This window comes from Emiliania huxleyi (assembly GCF_000372725.1).
Source record: "Emiliania huxleyi CCMP1516 unplaced genomic scaffold EMIHUscaffold_26, whole genome shotgun sequence".
NCBI lineage: Eukaryota > Haptophyta > Isochrysidales > Noelaerhabdaceae > Emiliania > Emiliania huxleyi.
The window spans coordinates 63,503-78,578 of NW_005200088.1; the positions used below are offsets into that span (position 1 = coordinate 63,503).

General features: G+C 65.9%; 3 protein-coding genes across 3 annotated transcripts; 1 reads left to right on the top strand and 2 right to left on the bottom strand.

The window, feature by feature from the left end:
• Nucleotides 1-1,452: 1,452 nt before the first annotated feature.
• On the bottom strand, nucleotides 1,453-4,144 carry EMIHUDRAFT_206141 (hypothetical protein; the record flags this gene model as incomplete). The annotated part of the gene is made up of 6 exons (XM_005777440.1): nucleotides 1,453-1,645; nucleotides 2,342-2,391; nucleotides 2,775-2,845; nucleotides 3,245-3,329; nucleotides 3,411-3,521; nucleotides 3,695-4,144. The coding sequence occupies 6 exons, from the start codon at nucleotides 4,142-4,144 to the stop codon at nucleotides 1,453-1,455; spliced, it is 960 nt and encodes a 319-aa protein (XP_005777497.1).
• Nucleotides 4,145-4,294: 150 nt separating this feature from the next.
• EMIHUDRAFT_427068 (hypothetical protein) lies at nucleotides 4,295-6,664 on the top strand (the record flags this gene model as incomplete). The annotated part of the gene is made up of 7 exons (XM_005777441.1): nucleotides 4,295-4,771; nucleotides 4,861-4,944; nucleotides 5,129-5,232; nucleotides 5,310-5,424; nucleotides 5,643-5,729; nucleotides 6,073-6,126; nucleotides 6,203-6,664. 7 exons carry the CDS (start codon nucleotides 4,295-4,297, stop codon nucleotides 6,353-6,355), a joined length of 1,074 nt encoding a protein of 357 aa, XP_005777498.1. The 3' UTR covers nucleotides 6,356-6,664.
• A 355-nt stretch (nucleotides 6,665-7,019) lies between these two features.
• Nucleotides 7,020-7,796, bottom strand: EMIHUDRAFT_206144 (hypothetical protein; the record flags this gene model as incomplete). The annotated part of the gene is made up of 2 exons (XM_005777442.1): nucleotides 7,020-7,598; nucleotides 7,674-7,796. The coding sequence occupies 2 exons, from the start codon at nucleotides 7,794-7,796 to the stop codon at nucleotides 7,020-7,022; spliced, it is 702 nt and encodes a 233-aa protein (XP_005777499.1).
• Between the last annotated feature and the right edge of the window lie 7,280 nt (nucleotides 7,797-15,076).

The window sequence follows — 15,076 nt, forward strand, 5'->3', positions numbered from 1 at the left end:
ATTTTAAGGAGAGGATTCCTCTCTAATAAATAAATAAATAGAGCAGTCATCTCCAGGGAGAGATGGGCGACGCACACGAACACAGAGGGATCCTCTCTAGTATAGGACACCGCACGCCGAAAATTTCTTTTTCTCGGACGCCCCTCGCCCTCGCCAGCTTGCACATATATGGCCTCCCACCGCATCGGCGCCCGCGTCGCGGGCCTCTCGCCAGAGCAGCTGTGCGCCATCATCGAGGCGCAGGCGGGCGCGAGCGACGCCGCGCTGCGCGTGGCGGAGGAGCACGCCGCTCGGCTCGTGGAGCAGCCCGAGTGGATCCTCTCCGAGGTCCTCCTCTCGCCGGACCTCGCCCCGCACATCCTCGCCCAGCTGCCGACCAAGGAGCACGCCCCCAAGGGGACGTGCCGCGCGTGGCGCCGCGGCTGGAAGGAGACGCTGAAGAAGCGCAAGAGGCCGCGCCTGCTCGTGATCGGCGGCGAAGGCAGCGAGGGCGAGTTTGTCAACTCGCTGGAGCGGTACGACCCGTCAACGAATGAGTGGGAGGAGGAGGCTGTGGCGCCGATGTCTACAGCACGAGCGCATGTCCGCACGGCGGTGCTCGATGGCAAGCTCTACGCGGCGGGCGGCCTGAGTGAGGCCGACAACTTCGCATCTTCCAATGGTGGAGCGGTACGACTTTGCCAGGAAAGCGTGGGAGGAGGTGGCGCCGATGGCGGCGTCGCGGTATTATCACGCCGTGGTGGTGCTCGACGGCAAGCTGTACGCTGTGGGTGGGCGCAGCAATGGCGCCTCCCTCAGCTCGGTGGAGCGGTACGACCCGGCGGCGAACGCGTGGGAGGAGGTGGCGCCGATGGCGGAGGAGCGGTATGATCACGCTGTGGCGGTGCTCGACGGCAAGCTGTACGCTGTGGGCGGCTTCGACGACGGCTTCCTCAGCTCAGTCGAGCGGTACGACCCGGCGTTGGACGCGTGGGAGGCGGTTGCTCCGATGGCGTCGGCGCGGCTGGAACACGCCGTGGCAGTGCTCGACGGCAAGCTCTATGTCGCAGGCGGATTGGGTGCCGGCTACACCCACCTCAGCTCGGTGGAGCGGTACGACCCTGCGTTGGATGCGTGGGAGGCGGTGGCTCCGATGGCGACGGCGCGGTTTGCTCACGCCGCGGCGGTGCTCGACGGCAAGCTTTATGCTGTGGGTGGGTACAACTATGAGGAGGACGAGGAAGAGGAGGACGTACGAATCAACAGGGTAGAACGATTCGACTCGTCTACGAACGCTTGGGAGGAGGTGGCGCCGATGGCGACGGCACGGAGCGCGCCCTGGGTCGCCTTGCTGTAGAGGATGCCGTCCCTGCCGCATTTGCAAACACCTCTCGCCCACGGACTCTGGTAGGGTGGAGATAGTCCTCGCTGACCATATCCCACTTTGTTTGTGTGTGGAGTGTCGCAGAAAATTCATGCGCTTTTGTATATGGCCCAAGTGCGGTGGGCCGTCGCGCTGCCAGTCCGAGCTCCCCGACCTGCTCCGTCACCCTCTGCGCGCACCCCGCGCGGCTGCCACTGCTCGTACTGCTGCTGGAGCGCAGTCGCGATCGCCTCGATCGCCTTCTGGCCCGCGACCGGCCCGGCGAGCGGGTCGAGCCAGCGGCTGCAGAGGGGGCGCGTGTGTCCGCCGCCGCGTGCCGTCCGGGACCCGTCAACATGCCCCCCATGCCCCCCCCCATGCCGCCCCGAGCCCCCTCCCACCCCGCCCGCCCCCGCCCGCCCCTCAGCCTCACGCCACCTCTGCAAGCTTGACGTTGCGCCCCTCCCTCCAGCTCCGCTCCGCTGCGCGCGCGACGGCGCCGAGCAGCGCGTGCCTAACCACTCAGCACACAGGCTAGCACCGGCTACGTATGCAGCGCCCCTCCTCTCTTGGCCGAGCAGCGCGTGCCTCTCGACAAGCCGGTCCTCCTCCACGAGGAAGTGTCTAGGAAGTGTCTAGGAAGTGTCTAGGAAGTGTCTAGGAAGTGTCTAGGAAGTGCCTCTCGACAAGCCGGTCCTCCTCCACGAGGAAGTGTCTAGGAAGTGTCTAGGAAGTGTCTAGGAAGTGTCTAGGAAGTGCCTCTCGACAAGCCGGTCCTCCTCCACGAGGAAGTGTCTAGGAAGTGTCTAGGAAGTGTCTAGGAAGTGTCTAGGAAGTGTCTAGGAAGTGCCTCTCGACAAGCCGGTCCTCCTCCACGAGAGGGGGCTCGTTGCGCACCTGAGGCGTCGCGATCACCAGAGGCGGCTCGGGACCCCAACCTCACCAGTGCTCGGCCCAAGGGGGGGGGTGGGGGGGGGGTTGCGCGCCATGTTGAGGAACTCTGTCAGCTCGACCGTGTACGTGTGCCGGTACCGCTCCGGGAAGGACCACTCGGTGCAGGGGCGGAGGTGCCTGGTCGTGATCACTCATGCTCACTCACCCATCGGTCAGCTACCCACTCCGTGCTTGGTGGGGGGGGGGGGGGGCGAGAGGGCGAGGTGCGACGCCGAGGTGTGAAGACGCCGAGGTGTGAAGACCTCGTCGGGGATCTCGCTGGTGAGGAAGTGACTCATTAATAATTGAGACTGGACGGCACCTCGTCGGCGATCTCGCTGGTGAGGAAGTGACTCATTAATAATTGAGACTGGACGGCACCTCGTCGGCGATCTCGCTGGTGAGGGAGTGACTCATTAATAATTGAGACTGGACGGCACCTCGTCGGCGATCTCGCTGGTGAGGGAGTGACTCATTAATAATTGAGACTGGACGGCACCTCGTCGGGTATCTCGCCGGTGAGGAAGTGGATCATGTCGAAGTCGTGCGAGAGCATGTCGTGGAAGATGCCTGTCCTCAGCGGGAGGGTGGGGGTGTGGAGAGCTCTTCACAGCGGGAGGGTGGGGAGGGGGATGTCGTGGAAGACGCCTCCGCTCGTGCGCAAGTACTCTTCGGGCGGGCGCGGGTTGTCGCGCGACGTGCACTTGATCACCCTCACGCCGTGGCGGCCTGCACCATTCCTTCATTAAGTAATGCGATGCCTTTAATTAATTAAGATCACCCTCACGCCGTGCCGGCCTGCACTGACTAATGATTGATAACTAATTGATAGTTAATTGTTAGTTAATTATTAATTAATCACCCTCACGCCGGTGCCGGCCTGCACCGAGTCAACCGCTTTACTTGGCCTGACCTGGCGCGGCTCTCTCCTCCTCTCTCCCGCCCCCTCTCTCCTCCCCCTCCCCCCACCTGGCTCGGACGAGAGGGCGCCATCGGCGATCAGATCGCGCAGCGCACCTACCGAGAGAGCTCCCGGACGGCTGTTGGGCGGCTCCTGGCAGCCGCCAGCGGCACGGTGGCGCGGCGCGCGAAAGTTGCGGTCGCAGCGCCGCTGGTAGCCGACGAGGAAGGGCACCTGTTCGCAGCCTCCCTGTGTCGTTGCCTCCGGGCCCTCCTCTCTCCGCTTCGCCGCTGCAGCCGGCAGCGGCGCCCTGGCCGCCTTGGCGAGGCAGATGACCTCGTCGACCTGCGGCGGGGAGGAGAGCTCTCGGAGAGCGCTGCTCTCGCCGCACAGCCGCTGTGGCGGCGTGGCGGCGTGGCGGCGGCGCGGCGGCGGCGGCGGCGGCGGGTGTCGACGGCGGCGGCGGCGGCGGCGGCAGTCTTGCGGATTCCAGCCTTGCGGGTTCGGCTCTGCCGCACCTCGTCGGCGTGGTGCGAGATTGGCTTCTCGGTGAAGGTGGCCTTGGAGGCGGAGAGGGCGAGCTTGCACAGCCCGTAGTGCGTGTCTGTCGTCGAGGCGATGATGATTGCGTCGACGCGGCCCGCCAGCGCCACGTCAGCCATCACCTCCTCGAGGGTCGCCCTCGCGACGCAGTCGCTCGCCGCAAACTCGGTGGCGGTGCGCCGGGCGAGCTCGAGGTTGGTGTCGACCACGCACACCAGCTGCGCCACGCGCGCGCCCACGAAGCGAAGTGACTGCATGTGGAAGGCGCCGGCGCGGCCGAGGCCAACTAGGCAGATGCGCACGGGCGAGTCGAGCTGGGCGAGCGAGGCGGAGACGCCGACCGCCTTTGGCCCGTCGAGCTCATGGCAGCCAGAGCTGATGCGCTCCAGCAGGGCCTCGCGGTTCGAGAGGCGCTCGGGCTCCATGCGAGAGGCCTGCGGAGAGGAAGAAATCAAGGGTAGCCGTCTGCAACATAATAACCAGGCTCGGCTTGATGGCTTCGAGGGGAAGGAACTGTAGGACAAAAACTAAAAGAAATCCACGGGTCGCCGCGCGCGCAGGCAGGACGTCGCGCCATGGCCTCGGCAGAGCTCGCGGTCGACAACAAGTCGGACCAGACGCCGCTGGCGCGAGAGCGGCAGCACGCGCAGGACGAGCGTGAGGGCCGTCTGCGCTTCGTCGTCGTCAAGAACGACGGCCTCGACCGCTCGCTCATCTCACTGATCGACATGAAGAGCATCTATTCGAAGCAGCTGCCAAAAATGGGGAAGGAGTACATCGTACGGCTCGTCCTCGACCGCTCGCACACCTCGCTCGCCTGCGTCTTTGAGGGCGAGATCGTGGGCGGCGTCACTTACCGGAGGCACGCGACGCAGGCGTTTGCAGAGATCGCCTTCTGCGCCGTCTCGGCGACGCACCAGGTGCGCGGGTACGGCACGCGGCTGATGAACCAGCTCAAGGAGCACTGCAAGCGCGAGGGGATCCACTTTCTTCTCACGTACGCCGACAACCACGCGATTGGCTACTTCCGCAAGCAGGGCTTCCAAAAGCAGGTGCGCGGACAGCCCTGCGGTCGGAGGCGTGCAGATGAGGGCTGGAGCGGGGCCAGGCACACCTCAGTCGAACACGCGCACGCCCTCAGGTGACGATGAAGCGCGAGCGGTGGCTGGGCTACATCAAGGACTACGACGGAGGCACGTTGATGGAGTGCGCCATCGACACGCAGGTGGACTACCTCAACAACCCAGACACTTCCGAGACACTTCCGAGACACTTCCTAGACACTTCCGAGACACTTCCGAGACACTTCCGAGACACTTCCTAGACACTTCCGAGACACTTCCGAGACACTTCCGAGACACTTCCGAGACACTTCCGAGACACTTCTTAGACACTTCTTAGACACGCAGGTGGACTACCTCAACATCCGCTTCGTCGCCGAGGAGCAGCGCCGCGCGATCGCGGAGCGGATGGAGGCGGGCGGCGCGCAGCAGCAGGAGGCGGAGTACGCGGGGTACGCGCCCTGCGCGGGGGAGACTGCGGGCGGGAGGGGGACGTGTCCGCGAGACATGTCCGGGACGTGTCGCGCAGGTACGACCCGGCGGAGGGAGGGGTGCCGGCCGGGCTGCAGGGGACGTCCTGGCGGGAGAGCGCGCTGCACTGCTCCATGCAAGGCAAGCCAGTCCCGCTCGCCGACTGCCTGCAGGCGACCTTTACCCCTCACCCTCACCCTCACCCTCACCCTAACCCTCACCCTAACCCTCACCCTCACCCGAACCCTCACCCGAACCCGAACCCGAACCCGAACCCGAACCCGAACCCGAACCCGAACCCGAACCCTGACCCTCTCGCTATCCCGAACCCGACCCTCCCCCCTATCCCAAACCCTGCCCCCCTCCCCAACCCCTCGCCGACTGCCAGCAGGCCGTGCTTGCAGAGGTTGCCACACACGCAGACGCATGGCCCTTCCAGACGGCCGTCTCCACCTCGCTCGCGCCGGACTACTACGAGGCGGCAGACTAGCCGAGAGTCGCCGCGACTTGCCGGGATGAACTCGCCCCCGCTGGCGCCAGCCGCTGGTCACGCGCCCAGTGGAGGGCCATCTCGGGCCATCTCGGGCCATCTCATCTCGGGCCATCTCGGGTGATCTCGGGTGATCTCGGGTGATCGATCACGGGGTCATCTCGGGCCGCATCTCTGGCCATCTCGGGGTGATCTCGAGTCATCTCGGGTGATCGTGGGGTCATCGCGGGCCGCATCTCGGGCCGTCTCGGGCCATCTCGCTCCCTCAAGTGTCAAGGACCCGGTGGACGTGTGTCATCGAATCGAATCGAATCGAATCTCGCTCCCCCAGGTGATCAAGGACCCGGTGGACTTGGCGTCGGTGCGGGCGAGGCTCACGCCGCGGGCGGGCGCACCTCCACACTACAACTCGCTCGACCAGTTCCTAGACCCTTCCGAGACAGTTCCTAGACACTTCCTAGGCGCACCTCCACACTACACCTCGCTCGACCAGTTCCTCGCCGACCTGCTGCGCATGTGCGAAAACTGCCGCGTGTACAACGGCGACAACAACGAGTACTACGACTGCGCGGTCCGGCTGGAGGCGTTCGTCCGGAAGAAGGTCGGAGAGGTGAGCGTGAGCCGCGTGCCGGCGGACGGGACGCGGCCAGAGAGCGGTGGATGACAAAGAGCGCGCCGGCCGCCGCGCTCGCCGCTCGTGCGGTCGTGGTGGCGCGCTCTGAGACCTCTGAAAGGCTCTGTGCCTCTGTCCGTATCTGGCGTGTCTCGCCGCACATTCCGATTGGTCTATGATTGCTGCCGTGACCGCTAGAGCTAGACTGCTAGAGCCGTACGCGTACCCGTAGCTGGGCGCCCGCCCCACTGCACCCCACTGAGCATTGTCGCACAGTTATCAGTTTATTTCGAAGCCTCAGTTTCAGGTTCTCCACGCGATTCGAAAAAGACAGACATGGAATGAGAAGATCACGACTTGAGCCGCCTTCCCGATGCCCCACACACCGCGCACTCTTGAGAGGACACTGAACACACACGCGGCCTCACGGGGGCGCACGCTCTCGCTCTCTCTCCCCTCGACAATGTTACAGGGCTGCACTCTGCGTCGGCAACAGCACTCTCCGCGCACTCTCTCCCGCTCCCCCTCCGCCCTCTCTCCCCCCCTCCCCTCCCTCCTCCACCATGCGTACGAGCCACCACCGCCGAGCGCGTCGAGCGCGGGCGTCGGCGGTTTCGGCCAAAATTGCTCTGCTTCTGAGGGGCCTGGCCAGGCGCAGCGGTGGGCTAATCGCCTGCTCTCTCCGGCGCGCTACAAGCGCCGCCGGAGGAGAAGAAGGAGCTTCTCTCGCTGCTCTCCCGCCCCGAGGAAGACGGAGGGGTCTTCCGCACGTAAAAGGCGGGCGGCGGCATAGGCGAAACCGGCCCCGGCAGAGGGCTCGCAGGGCTGGCGTGCGAGTAGGGCGGCGGCGCCCCGGGAGGAGGCGAGCCGCCGAGCTCAAAGAGCGAGGAGGCGCCTCCTGCTCCGGCCGGACCCAAGCCATGGTAGTATGCTGCCGGCGCCGAGTGCGCCGCTGTGCCAAAGCCGGGCTCGAACGACGACGCCATCGCAGGCATCTCCCGCGGCACGGAGGCGCGGCCGAGGGAACCCGGGATGGCGAGCGGAGAGGAGCGCATCGCGGCTGACGCGGCGAACGAGCGGGGCGAGCCCGGCGCAACCGGGAGGCCGGAGCCGCCGCTCGCCTTTGCTAGCCGCATCTTCTCGAGCGTCGACTGCCGGATCTGAAGCACCGTCGAGCGCTGGTCCTCAGGCATGGCGGTCAGCTCATCGTCGGAGAGCGAGAGGATCTGCACAACCTTGCGCAGCTGCGAGCGAGATCGGGGAGGGCGGACGCCGTCGGACGGGCGGGATGGGTGGCGGGCGCAAGCCTGGGCCTCTACAGGGCTCGCCTGCTCGACGTCCTTGCCCTCGGCGCCGCTGCCCTTGGCGCGGATGCATGCGACTAAACCGCGGATGCACTGCCGCGTCTCCTCGTCGGCGGAGCTCGATGGACGAGCCGCCATGCGCCGCGTCGCGTGGGCAGCGTCGTCGGTGCGACGTTCCAGCCTCGGTTTACGTGGCACTTCAAGATGAGCACGATCCATAGGGTCGATTGCGCATGGTACGGGACCCCTCGGTCTCGCCCTCCCTCACTGGTTGTTCATTGGGGGGGGTCATAACAACGTCGGCGGCGATGGCGGTGTGACCAGACTGCCGCGCGTCCGCCGGCCGGAGAGGTGGGCGTGGAGCGAGGCGAGGTGGCCGGCGGCGATGTCGGCGAGCAGCGTGGCGGGCGGGCTCGCGGCGGACGCCATGTCAGCGAGTCGCCGCGTCGTCACGGCGCCCGCCAGAGAGCGCCTCGGCGGTGCGAGAGAGATTTTTACGCGCGATTATCTGCGAATTTCTTTAAAAATCTTTCGCCTGCTGTGTAATGTTGTGTGAGGGTCCTAACTCGGCTCTGAGGGCCGAGTAGGAGGGAGGGGTCTAGGTTACCTCTACCTCTGAGGGCCTGCGGCCCTCTTGCCTTCACCTGAGGCCCCCACCTCTACCACTACCTACGCCCCCGCCCTCAGAGCCGGACCTAAAACCGCCAGGAGAAATAGCAAAAACAAAAAGAAACTCCAAGCGCTCCAAAAAAAGAAGGCGTTCCACCTTACTGGTCGCTTTCGCTCCTGGTCGCTGTCGGACCGCGCTCGAGGACATGAAGAGCACTAACACAGGTACACCACGGCGGCTTGCCGAGGCGCCGATGTGAGTGTTCGCCCAGCGCCGCGACCAGTACTCGAGTAGTGCCTCGGCCTCAGCGCGCCACCGCGTGCGGCAGCACGTGCTCGCGCCACACGTCGGACAGCGCGCTCCAGTCCGGGCGCGCCTCGGCGCCGTCGGGCGGAGAGAACGCGATCTGGTGGCCGAAACTCGGCTCAAGTCCCCCACCAGCCCTTGTTGCTGCAGCTGGGTGATGTGGTGCGCGACGACGCCGTTGAACCTCGCGAATGGAGGCAGCTTGAGGCACCTATATTCCAGAGTGGTTTTCTTTTTCTGTGATTTCTTTTGTGCGGTCTGCTGCGACTCGTGCTTGGAGCAGAAGATGGACTCGCGGCGGGAGAAGAGGTCAAACTGCCAGGAGCGGCCGTCCTTGTCCGCCACGTGGATGCGGCCGTCCGCCTTGGTGATCGCGGGGAGGCCCTTGGGGTTGTGGATGAGGACGTCGTGCAGGGCGTCGAATTGGACCTGTTTGGTGGATTGGTGGAGCAGTCAAGGGCGGGAGGAAGGGTGGGGAAGAAGGGGGGGTCTGTGCCTTGGTGTGGCACCCGAACAGCTTGGTGCCCGGGGCCGCGCCGTCGAGGCCCTTCGAGTACGGCATCATGATGCGGCCCGAGGCGAAGCAGACTTCCTGAATCGCGAGCACGAGAGGGCGCGCCCAGACGTGCATGGGGACGTCGGGCGGGGGGGGCGGCGTGGGTGTGAAGCCCAAGAGCGTGTTGCTCGCCGCCGAGTGGCTCTCGTCGTGCTGCCACGCCATCGCGGGCTTGCCTCGGATGCCGGAAATGGGCTCGATGCGGATGGCCGCGCCGGAGGTCGTCTGGCAGTCCGCGCGCGGCTTGATCATGCAGATAGGGTGCTGCATCGGGAGGGGGGGAAGGGGGGATTCTGTCTTTGGTCAGTAGGGAAGAGTTGTGGGTGGGCCGCTATAGGGCCTTCGACTCGTCGTCCCGCTTGACCGTGATGTCAACATAGAAGCTCATCGCAGTGATGTTGAACGAGAATCCCTCGAAGGCCTTTTGGACCGCCTTCCGGACATCGATCTCGAGGGTCGTCCCCCGCGGCGCCTGGAAGAGGTTGCGCATGGTGCGCGTCATCTCGGCCTCGTCAACAGACTCGGCGAGGAGGGTCGACTGCGGCATAATCTCGACGCGGAAGTGGACCTTGTTCTTGTCCTTGGATTTGGTGACCTCCTTGGTCTTCTCCTTTAGCGCCATGGTGAGGTCGACCACGTTCATCGTGATCTTGGCGCCGGGGGGTATGTTGCACCGGTCCCCTGTGAGGGTCGTAGGACGGAGGGGGGGGGGGGGGGGGGCTCCCATCGGGAGAGGCAGGTGTGTGTGTGTGTGGTGTGGGGGTATGGACGCGCCTGCACGAGCGTGCCCGCGGCCGGCGACGCGAGCCAAATCGTCTCTCCGACGGCAACCTCGGACGCCTGCTTGAGCGCCTTTGCCGGGCCGGCGGGCAGCTTGTGCGTCGGGGTGAGCGTGACCGTCCCCGTCCCGGTGGCGAGCGAGAGGAAAGCCGCCTTGGCGGACGGGTCGGCCAGCGAAAAGGAGGAGACGAAGTCGAAGCCGAGGGTGCCTAGTGAAGTAAGCGACTGTGAAACAGATGAAAACGCTCTCACGCCATCCAAAGCGAGGGTGCCGTCGGCCGCCGCAACGAGGATCGATTCCCCGCGGAGAAGGAGGAGAGGGGGGCGGTAGCCCCGTCGGCGCGCTGGACCGTCGCAGAGCTCGGGAAGCACGGCGGGTCCGAGGCGGACGGCGACGGCGGCGACGGCGAGGCGGAGGGAGGCGGCGGCGACGGCGAGGCGGACGGCGGCGGCGGCGACGGCGAGGCCGACGGAGGCGGCGGCGACGGCGACGCGGACGGAGGCGGCGGCGACGGCGAGGCGGAGGGAGGCGGCGGCGACGGCGAGGCGGAGGGAGGCGGCGGCGACGGCGAGGCGGAGGGAGGCGGCGGCGACGGCGAGGCGGAAGGAGGCGGCGGCGACGGCGAGGCGGAGGGCGGCGGCGGCGACGGCGAGGCGGAGGGAGGCGGCGGCAGCGCGTACTGCACGTTTGGCGAGACGGTGGACTGGCCGACGTCGTTGCGACCCCAGCACTCCGCGAGCGAGGTGTCCTTCCGGATGCCGCAGGTGTGGAGGTAGCCCGCCGAGATCTGCGTGTACTGCACGTTTGGCGAGACGGTGGACTGGCCGTCGTCGTTCCAACCCCAGCACTCCGCGAGCGAGGTGTCCTTCCGGATGCCGCAGGTGTGGTCTGCGCCCGCCGAGATCTGCGTGTACTGCACGTTTGGCGAGACGGTGGACTGGCCGTCGGCGTTCGAGCCCCAGCACTCCGCGAGCGAGGTGTCCGTCCGGATGCCGCAAGTGTGGTAGTCGCCCGCCGAGATCTGCGTGTACTGCACGTTTGGCGAGACGGTGGACCGGCCGTATGAGTTCCAGCCCCAGCACTCCGCGAGCGAGGTGTCCTTCCGGATGCCGCAGGTGTGACCGTCGCCCGCCGAGATCTGCGTGTACTGCACGTTTGGCGAGACGGTGGACTGGCCGTCGGCGTTCGAGCCCCAGCACTCCGCGAGCGAGGTGTCCGTCCGGATGCCGCAAGTGTGGTAGGCGCCCGCCGAGATCTGCGTGTACTGCACGTTTGGCGAGACGGTGGACTGGCCGTCGGCGTTCGAGCCCCAGCACTCCGCGAGCGAGGTGTCCGTCCGGATGCCGCAAGAGTGGGAGCCGCCCGCCGAGATCTGCGTGTACTGCACGTTTGGCGAGACGGTGGACTGGCCGTGGTTGTTCCAGCCCCAGCACTCCGCGAGCGAGGTGTCCGTCCGGATGCCGCAGGTGTGATCGTAGCCCGCCGAGAACTGGCCCATCGTTTGACACAGGGAGAGGTGGGGGGGACGGAAGGCAGCGTGGCGTCTTCGAGTTCAAAAACCTCAACACAGATCCAGATGCCATCTGAACCTAAGAAAGAATTTAAACAAAACACAGGTCGCGTGGTCGGGGGGGGAGTAGGGGGTGGAGGTGGACGACGTAGCCGCGGATGCGTGGTCGAGGACTCCGTGGCCACACAATGTTCTGACCGTGGTTGATGAACACGGGCACACGAGGGGGAGCAGAAGTCCGTCCGCGCCTATCAGAACCTTAGCAGTAGCGGGGCGGCGGTGGACGCGGTGCTCTTCTTCCCGGCCGGGACGATCGCCTTTGGTCACGCGGCGGGATGGGCCAACGCCACGGAGTCGGCTTATTGCAATACGCGAACACCCACGCCTGGGCAGGGGGTGGAGAGGACCCCCTCCGCCCGCCGAGATGCCGCCAACTGGGAGTGCTCCGCCGTCACAGCCGGCTGATGAACCCTCGAGACGTCAGAGTCCTCCTCTTTGCGTCAAGGAGGGACGACGTGGCCAGGACGGTGGGCACCGAGGCGCTGCGGCGGCTTGCATTCGTGGCGGGTGGTACGGGGGGGCGAGGGTCAGGCGCACCGACCAGATGGGCCCCTACGTGGTATGGGGGCGGGGTCCGGCGGACGCTGGCGTGGACTGCGCAGACGTGTTGCGGGGCGGTGGACTTCATGGCACCATGGAGGGTGGTGCGCTGGCAGCCCGACTCCCTGTCATTCCTACCTTTGTCAGACGGGGCCGTGGGGGGCGGGGAGGAGGCGAAAGACGCGGCAGCAACGCTGCAAGTGCTACACGGGCTGGCGGGAGAGGCCCCGGAGGAGGCCGTCCCCGACGGAGCGGTTCCGGCCGCCCTCCCCCGATTCCTGCGACTGGTGGGAATGGCGGAGGCAGAGATGGCGGGGGCGCTGCTCGGGATGGAGGGAGGCGCCCTGAGGATGGTGGCTCGGGTGGCCAAGCAGCGGGCGATACAGGTGACACGCCACTGGCAAGCGGTGGGGATTCCTCTCGAGTCGCTCGGGACGGAGCGCTTCCCTGCGCTAGCCGCCTGTCATGGGTGCGGCGGCAAATTTCGCACACTGTTCCACGTGAAGCCGGAAGACGGACCGGCGGCTACGAAGGTGGCTGAGGAGGTGGTCAGCGCCATCCTGGAACGGATTTCTGAACGGGTGGAAGGGGAAGCGGAGGAGGGGATGAGGACGCGCCTGTGCCACGCCATGCAGGGGCAGGGGGTGTTTGTGTGCTTTTGTTGTGCAGCCCCTGTGGTCCGTGAGAAGAGGAGACAAAGATGCGGGGGGGCGGCGAGGGGGGGGCAGCCGTCGCAACAGGCGAGCGCACCCCGAGCCGGGGCGGCACCGGTGGATCGGCCGGCCCCGACGCGGATCTTGCCAGGAAGGGAACGAGGCAGCCCGATGAGGTTCGTGCCGGCGGCAGACAGAGCAAGGAGACGGGAGGAGGCAATTCGGGAGGCCGAGAAGGATCGGGCGGCCGCGGCGGCGGGCGAGAAGGCGGTCCTGGCGGAGCTTAGGGCGATAGGTCTGTCGCTCGCGGTCAGCACTGGCGTTCTCAGGCCGGTGCAGCCGCGGGAAGTGCGGAGCCTGGCAAGACGACTGGTTGGCTCGACGGACCTTCTTGGGCAGGTTTTCCGGTGGGAGGGGGAGGACTACCTCGTCAACGACATTGCACCGGGAACGATGTCGTCGGGGGGGCAGGCGCTGAAGGCGTACGCCTGCTGTGTGAAGAGGCGTGTGGCATCGGCGGGCCCGCTGTCCGAACACAACTCGGCCTTTGATACCCGGTCAGTGTGGGACCGAATTGAGAGGGACCGAGCGAGGGGGGAGGCGACGCGACTACTGCGCAGTCTGCGGCCTGATGCGGAGCGGGAGGGGGGAGAAGCGGGGCCGTCGGCGAATCCGGGCCCTGTCCCCCCCCCCTCCCGGGGGGAGACGAGAGCTAGGCCCCCCCCCACGACCCCCGCCGCTGGAGCGACCGCTGGGTCGAGGAGCCGCCCCTAGGCGGTATAGGCGGTGTTGAGAGGGGCGGCGGAGGGGAGACGACGGTGACGTCGGCGGCGAAGACGGTGGGTGTGCGACGGACCGACGGTAATGGCGAGGGCGTCTGTGGCGAGGGCAGCGGTGACGATGGTGGCGGGCTCGCAAGAGGAGGGCTCGGGGATGGCGGAGATCGTGACGTCGGTGTTGGGGGGGGCGGAGAGGGCGGCGGCAAGGGCGGTGGCGGTGGGGAGGGTGGCAGGTGGAGAGAAGTGTCGAGATAAGCGATGGTGAAGGCATGGAGGAAGTACGCGAGAGAGATCGGCGGAAGTGGAGGTGTGGATTGCTGCTACGTTCCTAAGATAGCGACAGTGATTTAGTGCTGATAACGGGACTGCGATACGTGTGCGCGTGGTGTGTAGGCGTGTAGGCTCAGGCCCGTCAGCGCAGCGCGGCGTTTGAGTGAGGTGGAGCGGGATGGCGAGGAGAGAGATAGTGTCAGTAGCGGAGGAGGGTGTTGGGAGGCCGTCTGGGTCTAGCTCGGCGCTGCCGTCGGTCGCGAGGTCAGTGACGTAAGCAGAAGGAACCCCCGGGCCGGTGGGTTAAGAATGATCCATCAACATTTGATTTACTCATTGCTTCGTTTGGTGGCGGATTCAAACGGCCACTGCTCTGCCACCTTTGGCAGCGAGATGCCGTCTCGAACGTGGCACAGCAGCACGAAGGCATCCATCTCTGGTCGCCACGGAGTGGCGCTGTGCTTCGAAGGACGGGTTGAGTGCATGCATCGGGAAGAGGTGAAATGTAATCCTCTTGCACCACTGGGTCGGACGAGAATGGACCGCCGTTCATGGCAGCGAGAGCGTAGAGGAGCAACCTGTGCATCGCCAGCACAGAGCACCTCGAATCGGTGAGGGGATCCTGCGGCGATCCTTGACGGCAAACCCCGCAAAGTGACCCGTTTTTACCCACCCACGCCCGTGCGCGCGTATCTTAGCTAAGGTACGCGGCCACACGCGCTGGCGCGCACGGCAACCGGGACTTACACGCGCGACGGACTGTGTATCCTTGCCTGCCTCGGGGGAGAATAGCCGCCCTCACCCGCTGCCGCGCATCGGCGGGGCTGATACGTGTCAGTCTGTGCCGACGATATCTTAGCCAAGATACGCGGCCACACGTGCAGACGCGTAAAGCGGTACTCGCGCCCACACGTGCAGCCGCCTATCTTGGCATCGGGAAGAGGTGAAACGTAATCCCTTTCGAACCACTGGGTCGGACGAGAATGGACCGCCGTTCATGGCAGCGAGAGCGTAGAGGCTCGACCCCATTGGGGCTTTTGGAAAAATGCTCCCCAGAAGACTTGAGCAAATGACCAAAATCAAGATTGTGTAACGCGGGCGGCTGTGCGGCACGTGCCACACTGTGTGTGAAATGGAACTAGCTCTGCCTCTGTGAGGCTGTCTCAAAAAAATTAAACGAAAAAACGCGGGGGCAGGGGACGCCCCGCTCTCGCGTATCTCGGTCTCGCGCACCCCCTCGCGACTGGCACCACCATGCAGCAACGCATGCAGCCGCGTTATCTTCTCTCTCTCTCCCCGGCCCTCGCACTCCACTCCCTCTCTCTCTCTCTCTCTCTCTCTCTCTCTCTCTCT